Here is an 11,225-nt window from a genome sequence, read left to right on the forward strand (position 1 = left end):
CTGACTACCAAATACAGTCAGTACGGAATAATCTCCCAACATCTCAAAGAAATTAAAACAACTACCTTATTCAGGAAAAAGATTAAACACATCTTCTTCTCAAACAGACAAACGAAGATTTTTAGTCAGTATCGCTTAATAAAATAAAATAATCATCATACTATATGCTTTATACTGTAACCTCCATGTCACAGCCATGTATATTTAATTTGTTACAATTGTAACCTTGTCCTGGGGCTCTCCTCGTAAAGCCCTCAAGGGCTTGCTGAGAACTCCTGCCCAGGTATATTTTTATTTTATGACAATTCTTGTAATCCACATAAAAGGGCAAATAAATGATTGATTGATTGATTGAACAACCGAATACACTAGAATTACCGATAAGCTTAACAACAACTAACAAACTGACTAAAGCACGAACAATGAATGAGTGGGGAAAACCGAAAATAGGCAAGAAAGAAAGACAAATAAAGGGTTGCGACAAAAATAAACATATTCTACCTCAAACTCTCCGTGTTGAGATTGTCCCTCAGCTTGTTGAGGTACTTGTGCCGCGGCAGGTTGAATTTCCTGAGCCACGTGCTCGGCCGCCGGTAAAGCCTTCTGTCCGACAACTTGCTGAACTACTTGACCACCGGCCGCTTGAGCTCCATGAGCTGCTAGTTCGTCAGCTGGCTGAATTCCTTGGGAAACCGGTAGAGCGGCTTGAGCCGGAGCTCCTTGTCCCGCAGGATACTGTACGTTCACCGTTAAATAAGAAAAGGTAACACGAGGAACGGAAAAGCGATCCACAGCGTACGGCAGTTGTTCATGTGCACTAATCTTATATATGTCGCTTTAATGTGTGCAGTGTGAATAGCTAAAGGGAGATCATATACTACTTAGAGTATCTGAAGTTTGCTTTGCAAACAGAAAGATTGGTCAGCAGGAGTTCCTGGGAATTGTTTTCCTGTTCCGGGTCTCAGTGACACCAGATACATTCCAAGCACAAGTGACCAAATCAACAAGCATCTCCCGAGCATACAAGTAAAGCAATTGTTTGCCTCTGGTCAACTAACTTCAAACGGTAACGAACTCCAAAAGGTGTGCCAGGAATTAATGGTTGACGAGAATGCCTGAAAAAGCTTTGTAGAACATCAGGAATTTCTCGCTATAAAGTCACCAAAGGGAGCTTCTGCAAGACACTGAAGAAACACTCTGGCAAACATTGACTGGAACAATGGGGACCATGTCAGTTCGCTGACGCACACAAGTTAAGATTGTACTTGAAGAAACACAATTTACAGGTCAGTGGGGGGAAAGCAACGCTAGTAGCTCGTGTTCTACGTTACGTTCGGACTGTTCAACAAATACTGGAACCCGAAGACAATGACGCAACTAGTGACTATGAGCTGCAATCTAGTGACTCAGAAGATCCAGATGACTTAGGAGACAATGTACAGTCAGACTCTTCAGAAATGGGCGACTTTATCGAACACAGTTATAAGGTACTCTTTGTCTCAGACATTGATTTCGAATGCGTTACAGTATAATGCAAGTAAAGGATTCAGGTATATTTACTATATTTGTAGGTGGTTGTTGGCAAGCAGGAGGGGGGGGGGGGAGATCGTCATAGTTTTTGGGAGATTTGAAGCGGGGTCAGAGCTAATTTGCCTTTGTTAAGAGGGGGTATTGTGTAATATTTCTCCTTGAGAGGCTCATTTTTCGGCCACTCCCTTGATAATAACTGCACAGTCCCTAAACAGCGCTCTTGTGGTGGCTCTGAAACCGCTCCGTATAATGTTTTTTTTTTTTTTTGCAAAAAGTTGCATTGTACTTGCTGATCATACTCAATTATAAAAATTGGGGTCACGTACCTCGTTTTTGAGTTAAAAGGCCTTAAAAATTAAGGGTGTTTTAACAGGTTATACTGTTGCTATGGTGACAAGTGACGTCATGAAAATGATCACAACTTGTTCAGCAGTGATTGGACATTTGTTGATTTTGTTATTGTAATTTGTAGTACTGGCCCATCAAATTAAAAGAGCTGGAAAGTGCTGGAAACCGTTGTGAGCCTCCTTATGAAAACACTCTATTGCCCTTTTTGGGTACTACGGCCGTATTATCAAAGTACACTTTTTACTGTAACTTAGATTGCTGCACACAGCAGAGAGAAGAAGTTAAGGAAACTGAACTTAGCAGTTTTGCCATATTGCAGTTGTCTACAGTTAAAATTGCAAAAGTTTGTAATAATGACAACCAATGACTTCTACCTTGCTTGCAATATTCCCCAATAAAACCTTTGTCACAAAGGCATTCAAACGTGTCATCTTTATAGTTAGCCAGACATGTACCTCCGTTTTGACACGGCGTAGAAGAACAAGGCGACTGAAATAAGAAGAAAAAAATCTTGTACCAGAATAATTATTTTAATCCTATTGCGTTATTTTCTACCCTTTTTTAAAATCTAAAGATGTAAGTAATTATGAGTGATAATAGCAACAACAATTTCTTATCAAAGCCTGAGAAAATGAATTTCACGATGAATATGAAAACAAATGCAAGGTTCTAAACTGGAACTCTCTTCAGCATCGACGAGAGTACCTGTCCTTAGTAGAATGTTATAAAACAGTGTTCGGATTAAATGGTCTAAACTTTAACGATTATTTCGAGTATTGTAGAAGCAAAAGCACCAGAGCTAACCATCCGTTTAAGATCCAAACGAAATCAGCAAGAATTAACGCATTCAAGTATTCCTTCTTTGTTAGAATTATTAAGGAATGGAACAATTTGCCAAACTATTTGTTCGGACACGACATTAATGTAAATATCTTTAAATCAAACCTTAAAAAGTGGATGAACATTCATTAATTATATGCCACAGTACCAGATATTATAGATATTTTAGATTTTAACTTTTAGATTGTAATTTTTTAGATTGTAATGCTTTTTTTAAATTTTTAAATTTTAGATTGTAATTTTAGTTAGGGGACCTAAATAGGGATGACCTCATGGTCCGCCTTTTCAGATACAATTTGTGTAATACCATTTGTGTGTTTGAATAAAGTATTATTATTATTCTCCTATTTCTGTGGTTTTTCTATGGTTACGAGGCTCCGCTCTGCCGCCCTTCGCGCAGCTGGGGAGCTCCGCTATTGGTTGGTAATTAAACGATGCAGAAACTAGTTATGATTAGAAGGACAGCATATCTTACAGCAGGAAACAATTATTAGTGATAACTCTCTTGTGTTTTTGTTCTTGTAATCAGACCTCACCATAATGGCAAAATGATGCGACGTCTTGTTTCCTTTATACTGCGTGAAATTTCTGTATTTATCAGAAGGCAGTAATTCGCACCACAGTTTTCCATCAGCTCCTTTGGAGGCGGCCAGATTCACAGAAAAGCACAAAGGGTCGCGGAGGCATTTTAAGATACAATCAAAGTCGTCATACGCCGTGAATGTTCCAACTCTTGACACTCTCAGATAATGAAACTCGTCCACTGAAAACAGGCTCTGTCTAAAAGTCTGACGGAAGGTGGTATCTTCGCTTGGCAAAATGATTGTTTCTGGCGTGAGGTTAACAAGAATGAATTTAAAAAATATATCATGTATATGTATTAAACAAATAATTCAAATATTATTTCAGCAAAAATGTTTACAACACTATCTGCCTCTTTATATTTAAAATTTTTCATTAATACGTTTACGTCATTTACTGGAATAAGCCCCCCGGCGCCAATTAAATTTATCGCGCCTCAAGTGCGGCGCTAATTCGAGAGCGGCGCTTATTTGAAAATAGCCTCTTCTGATGATTGTCAGTCTTCGTCTCTTGCTGATGAGAGAAGTAGCGCTAGCTGTCCTGGCAAAGTACGCGGTCTTCACAACATTTACAGAATTACGTGTTATGAGAATGTTGGATACAAAACTAATGGGCGAGCGGTAAAACAGTCACTTTGAACTGCAAAACATCGCTTTTGATGGAAAGAAGTCAGCTTGTTTTGGACGTCTTAAATTCATGTCAAGACGGTCAAACAGACGATTTTAAACGCAAGGGGCCTGGCACCGACACTGGCTGCCTCCGTCTTGGTTAACTTGCATGTTGAAAAATGGCTGACATCGGGTAAAAGCTAAATATCGAGCATGATAAAACGATTTTTATTTCCGTCTAAACTGTTTTGCAGAAAAGGCAGAATTACCTAAACCTTCAGCGCTTGTCGGCGTTGAAATGGTCACGGATCTTTCCAAACTCTCATTTGCAGTTTTTTGTAGAGCCAACGTATCTAAATAATGGGCCCTAGCTCGATCTCTATTGTCACTTGAGAGCACTTGCCATTTTGATTACACACACTACTTTTGCTAGTGCTACTTTGCTTTGAGGTCAAAATATGACCATTTCTTCGCCTAGTGCGAATTTAAGTCGGTTTTTAGACGACTTGTCCGTCTATAAATGACAAAGTCGTCCTCGAAAAATCGTCTTCCTAAATGTCCAAATTGACGAACAAAATCAGACGACTTTTACGTCCAAAATCGTGCCGTCCCTTTTTCACACTAAGATGACTTGTCCGAATGACACGATTTGTCCGTCTTCTAGTGTGAAAATGGTCATTAAATGGAATTTGTTGGCCACCTAAATACTGTGCCGGTTTAAACTGAAAATCAACTTAAAATAAATGGTTGACAATGACAATATTAATAAAAAGGTCATTTTCAGCACACGCCACACGCCACACGGCTGGAAGGCGAGACTACATTGCAGAACAATAATCCGAAAGATGGTGATAGTAAGGGAGCGGAGGGTAGGAAAAAGTTTTTGCCAAAAGATATAGTCGCTTTGATGGTGAAAGCAGGAGGGAATATTTGTCAATGCTAACAGTCCTTTATATTGGCGGACAGATTAGGCTCTTCCACATGATTGGCTGTTATGTCACAAGACAGACCACACAGGACGAAATACCAAGAATCCGTAAACGGAAATGTTGCGGAAACATGTGTCACCGTTGCGGAAACATGACGGACAACTCGTGTTTCCGTCTGCGGTTTTGTGGCGTTTACTCGTGTTTCCGTTGTTGCGGACACAGCGGAACCGGACCACTTTTTTACATGTTTCCGTCATGTTTCAGCTGAAGGAAACAACGGTTTCCGCAAGCGGAACCTCATGGTTACCTTTGCGGATACACGCGATAACGTTCCGGAAATATGTTTTTTTCATGTTTCCGTCGACGTATACAGACCTAAAGTTTGCGGATACACGCGATAACGTTCTGGAAATATGTTTTTTTCATGTTTCCGTCGACGTATACAGACCTAAAGTTTGCGGATACACGCGATAACGTTCCGGAAATATGTTTTTCTCATGTTTCCGTCGACGTATACAGACCTAAAGTTTGCGGAAACACGCGATAACGTTCCGGAAATATGTTTTTTTCATGTTTCCGTCGACGTATACAGACCTAAAGTTTGCGGAAACACGGGATAACGTTCCGGAAATATGATTTTTGAATGCCTCAAGCACAATAGCTCGTATGTAACGACATAAACAACATCATGCCTTGATTTAATGTTTTGTTCACAGACGCGGGGTGGGGGGGGGGGGGGGGGGGGGGGAAGTAGTTTCTAGACCGAAGATTCTCCGATTGTTGTTTGAAGGCCACGAACGATTCCAATCATTTTCCGAACTTTTCCGAAGATAAACGAAGTTTTCCCAAAGACTTCCAAGGCAGTTTCAAAGATGTTTGAACTTTCGATTGTTCAGCATTAAAAACTCGTCAGCAGACAAGATGTCAGCGGTTTCTTCACGATTGTTCTCAGTGAAAGATATCCCTTTAATTTAACAAGTTTTGGCTTTATTTTTTTAATGACAGTTCAGACGATCCTACTTCTCAGGTAGCTCTTTTGTCGTCGGAGGGCAGAAAAATGTAGGCTCTGAAGTCGCCAATGTCAAAGATAACGTCAAAAACAATCTAAATAATTTGTGGACCTCTACTAGTGCTGTTCTGGAGAGAGGAGGTCTCTTGAAAGTCCTACAACATAAAACTTTGCCAAAAACGATCCTGTTGAAACGATTTGTGAAAAGATTACGAAAAGGAATATCTTGACAAACTAATTTTACGCTGCGGCTTGCGATATTTTCGGCACCAAAATGTGGGAGCTGAGCCACCCAAATTTTCATTTGGGGGGGGGGGGGGGGGGGGGCGGCTTTAGTTGTTATATTCATGTTTGGTTTCGGACTTTTGTTAATCGATTTAAATTTTCCGTTGTACTAATTGATCTAAGTTTGTTAAGCTTTCGCTTTGTCAACAATGATTCATCTTAGCCAACAGATACTAAAAGGCCTCTATTGCTACACAAACATGGCGATTACGAGTTATAATTACTGGTTAAACCAATTTAGATGTTAAAAAACGTAGGGAAATTGTCCAATGTTTTACGCACTTAACAAACAATCGTATGAAAGCCCAAATCCTGTGTCATCTCCAGCAGGTAGGGCAACCGCTTGCTTCTGTCTTTCCAAGAATGCCTGAATCTCAGCTTCTCGCTCATTTCGTTGCTTGATCGCCTCGTTAGATATCTGTAAATTCTTGTTAGAGATTTTCTCGTCGGCCCACTGAAAGTAACTGCATCTATCTTGCTTGTTTCTCTGCCCACAAGTGAAATACGGTAGTAAGTAGTTCTTTTGGGATTTAGAAACGTTAAGCAGGGTGGTCATGTCTAAAAGGCAGATAGGAGCGGCCATCTTGAACGATCCATGAAGCTTCTCTGCCACCGCTTTGCTGTAATCCATTAGATTGTTTTCAAAGCAAATGACTCCACATTGAGATTTTTGACAACGAAAAAATCGTTCCCCAGAGTTCGTGGCTTTGTATGGTACTAACTCTGAATGATCCACAGGACACTTTGGCATAACTAGTCCCTGCAGTACAAGAACGTTACTGCCTTGGGCTTGATTGCTTTGATTAACCTGCCCTTCATCCAGGCCTTCTTTCACGAGTCTTTCAAACTCTGCAACCAATGTTGTACCATCCTGTTTTTGTTGAGAGGGTAGCGACGAGTAAGGTTTCCTTACAGACTTTTTCATCCTCACTTTATCTGTTTTAGTTTTAGTTTTACCCATCTTCTCCGTGAAGCTATTCTAAACTGATTTCGTTTCTACTCGGTCGATATTTTATAGCGTTCTAACGCAAACCTGTTACACCTGTTCACATCCGGCTTTTTTTTTTCATCCTTACACATCCCCAAATTTCTTTATGACGTTTCCTTTTTAAATTTTCAAGCTCTTTTTCAATATTATTGTGGCATAGTTGAGAGCTCTTACGCAAACCTGTTACACCTGTCCGCATCCGGCTTTTTTTATCCTTACACATCGTTGCGTTACGCGTTTCATTATACATTTCTCCCACCCCCTTTTTACCATTATTTTTTATTCGTTGAGATCGGCCACCATTTTGAATATTAAGTGCCGACAAGGGTAATCCCCTATACTACTCCCGGGCGTCTCAATATACTTGCATGGAAAATTCATACGCAACAAGTCTTTGATTACACCTTTCAATGCTACTGTGATGTAAATGTAATGCCCTTTGGTCCATGTGCGTTTTTTATTGCATCCAGGTAAAGTCCTTCAGCGTTTTAGGTTTATAATGGTAAAAACAAACTGGAAAACATCGTTTTGACATGTATATCAGGGGGCTAAAAGAAAACAATAGAACAGTAGAAGGCAATATTTTGCAAAGCCATCTAGCGTAATTCTTTCAGGGCTGAATTTTCTCAAAAACGCGTTTTTTTGTAACCGTTAAATTAAACTGTATTCGTGGTGCTACGATGCTTAATTTTCTTTAACTTTGCTATGGAAGTACTTTTTAATACTGCAGCAACATTTTGATAAAGATTCTATGTAAAAAGGTACAGTGTTTTACTTTGGCGCATGCACATAAGCTTAAATTTGGACTTGAATCCTCCATCTTGAATTTCACCATTTTCTTTGAAAGTCAGAAAATAACGAAAATTGATACAAAATCAAGCTAGAATGCTTATGGAATGTTATATTAAGCAAATCGTACAATTTTCTTTTAAAAGCTGAAAAAGTAGAAAAATTTCAAAAGTGACAATCTTGGCTAGACATGCTTGTAATTATGACGTTGTCAAGGCAACGTCAAATATCATGGACACATGGTTGACATATCAAAATTTTTGCAAGGGATGAATGAACAGCTACTGAAAGCTTCAGCATTATAGAATAAATCCTCTTTTCAAATTCCGAAAAAAAACCTTGTAAGTCCAAGGATTAAAATGTAATATATATTTACATTATTTTGATACTTTAAAATGGGAACGTATATCGCTGACTAAAAATTTCTTAGCACTTTTTACAGTTTTCACAAGTGATCGTTTCAACCTAAGAAAGTAATGTAAGTGCCGTACCCAAAGTTTGACAATTTTTATATTCAACTTCAATGATGATCCATGGACTCCTCTTTATAGACATTTTGTGATATAACTAAAATTTAATGAAATAGCCTATGAACCAGATTACTTGAGCCATTGATCGTCTCGTATGTACAACAAAAAGAACAAAACTTGCCTTGGGTTTTCTCGGACAGTGACGGAGACAGAGAACATTGTAAAAGAACATTTTTACCATGCGAGCTGGACAACCGTGTTAACAAGATGACTTTTAAAGCGGAGCTATTGTAACAAACCAAAAAGTTGAAGCAAACATCACTTTTTTTCTGTGTCAGTAAAGAACGTTCCCGTCCGGTTAAACCAGCCAATAAGAGAAGTTTATTTAAAGACAGGTCACCACATCCATTAGTCGATGAGTGGAGCAATAATGTATAACACAAATATATAAAAACACGAAAAGGATGGACTCGGACGTACAACAAACGAAACATCAGTTAACTTGGGTTAACGAATATTAGAGTAAACATTATATATGTGATTAATAACCTAGGTGAAAACAGAAAACACGGTAAAAGGAAATTTTTGTCCTAAGTGCCGGACAAACGCGCTAACAAGTTGACATCCAAAGAGAAGCTTTTGCGAGAAACTAAGAAACTTGAAGTAAATATTCCTTTCTCTTCTGGGTCAGAAAGAACTTTCGTGTCGTTTTTTGCCAATAAGAGAAGTTTATATATGATGACAGCTCATGATTATCCGTTAGCCGGGGATTGTAGCATAAGTTATTGCTCGTTCGTTTTGCATTTTTTATTTTTTTTTTTTATATATATATATATTTAAGTATTGCGTTTTATAAAATGAAAACTAAAATATAACGAAAAATCTTTTTGACGTGCCTATCCAGAGACGAAGTGAGAACATCGTTTCAAAAGGCAATACTTTATAAAGCCACCTTTAGGTAAATATTGTTTCTTGTCACTAAAGGTGGTGACAACGTTGCGGACACAGATGTTTTCCTGTTTGCTCGCCCAAGGAAACATCATGAGCAACGATGTGTCCGCCACAATGTTTCCTCGTTTTCCACCGCCTTAATTTAATACTTAGAAAAAGTAAATTATATCGTTGACGAGAAATTTTCCGGAATTATCATCTTTTTAAGAACTGATCGCCTCAACTTTTCTTACAAAAATAATAAAAGCGCCATACATTATTTTTTTGTTGCTGTTTTATTTTTTGAAATTGCCTTAATTTTGCTTATTTTTATGTCCAACTTCAATGAAGTTCCTTCGTCTATTCTTGCACCTCAACGAAATCAGAATACAGGAGCCATTGTTTCTTGCAACTGACTTACATAATTGTTACTTCCTTTATTCGTTGATTAACTTTCTATTCAGTTTAAGCCAACACCCATTATATATCAAATAACCAGCTTTTGTGTTGTGGAAATACAATATATAAAGGAAACAAAGAAACAAAGAATTTTACAAAAGATTTGAACTAACTTTTCTAACAGATTGCTTCTATTGTAGCGTATTTGATATTAACTGAATAATTTTTTACACAAACACAAAAAACAAACATGGTCTCGCATGAACAACAAAAGAAACAAAACCTACCTTGGGTTTCCTCGGTGATCCGAGAAAAAGCAAGGAATAAAATGGGCCAAATGAAAACAGAAAACATGGTAAAACAATTTTTTCCGTGCGAGTTGGACAAACGTGTTAACAAGTTGGCTGCCAACGTGAAGCTCTTGCGAGAAAACTGAGAACGTTCTCTGTACCAATAAAGTATTTTACTGTCGGTTTTAGCCAATGAGAGAAGCTTATTTGATGACAGCGCACATCATCCATTAGTCTATGAGTGGAGCATTAGTAATTGTTCATTCGTTTTGTATTGAAATGTCGACAACTGAAAGCTCGTGTTACTTTTTTGGCAGGAGTTAAATAAAAAAAAAACATTCTGCTTCTAGCTATTAACTGAACTTTTTGTATAGGCAATTAAATGATACATTTTACGATGCAAGAGATTTTTTCTTGCAAATTTTTTCTCGCTTCAGTCTCAATTCTAAGATTGCAGGTGTCAACACCTTAATTAACCATTCAAACATACAGATCACTGGTAATAAGGATTGAGCAAATTCTCCCAACTAGTGCCGGACTGTTGTGCTGGAGGTCTCGGGTTCGACTCCCAGACCGGACCAACACTGAGGAGAACCTGCTGTCTTTGCAATATGACATCTGCAAATGGTTAGATGTTCTAGTCTTCTTGGATAAGGACGATAAACTGTAGGCCCCTTCTCCTGCATCTTCAGTGTTATATGGTCAACAGGGGACGTTAAAGAACCCACACACTTATCGCATAGAGTAGGGCACGGAATTCCCGGTGTCGTGGTCTGGCCTTGTTTCACTGGTTGGTGCTTCACATAGGGTTAACTTCATTGCGCCTTTCACCCTTGGACAGGATTGTACAGAAGAATTACTATGATGATGATGATGATGATGATGATGATGATGATGATGATGATGATGATGATGATGATGCTAAAAGCAAGGAGACCAGCAAGGAGAATTTGTGTGTTGACATTGGCGACTTAATTTGTTTTCTATAATAAATTTTTAATGAGTCGCGTGGTAACATCTTCCTGTCTCGTGTTGTTTATGAGTCGTGGTAGTGTCTTCCTGTAACTATGTGCTTTTTTTGTATTGCCTCCAGGCAAACCGAAAGTTCCAGTACGTTAACCAGCAGTAAACAACGTCCCTTTAATGGTTTTGGCGTTTTAGCACCATAAATAATGGATTATGATCCTACGTTCATATCTTATTTCAAGTAATATTCTTAAACAGTATT

At 38.5% G+C, this 11,225-nt stretch overlaps 1 protein-coding gene across 1 annotated transcript in view; it reads right to left on the reverse strand.

Annotated features, from left to right (window-relative positions):
- Positions 1–7,092, reverse strand: part of LOC144637032 (uncharacterized) — a 31,179-nt gene extending 24,087 nt beyond the window's left edge. The window contains exons 1-3 of the mRNA XM_078496206.1: positions 6,414–7,092; positions 3,255–3,547; positions 2,253–2,367 (exon numbers count right to left, since the gene is read on the reverse strand). Coding sequence (XP_078352332.1) covers positions 2,253–2,367; positions 3,255–3,547; positions 6,414–7,092 — 1,087 coding nt within the window. The remainder of the gene's footprint in view (positions 1–2,252; positions 2,368–3,254; positions 3,548–6,413) is intronic.
- Positions 7,093–11,225: the final 4,133 nt, after the last annotated feature.

The sequence above is a fragment of the Oculina patagonica genome, chromosome 13 (assembly GCF_052425735.1).
Source record: "Oculina patagonica isolate OP01 chromosome 13, crgOcupat, whole genome shotgun sequence".
In the NCBI taxonomy this organism is placed as follows: Eukaryota; Metazoa; Cnidaria; class Anthozoa; order Scleractinia; family Oculinidae; genus Oculina; species Oculina patagonica.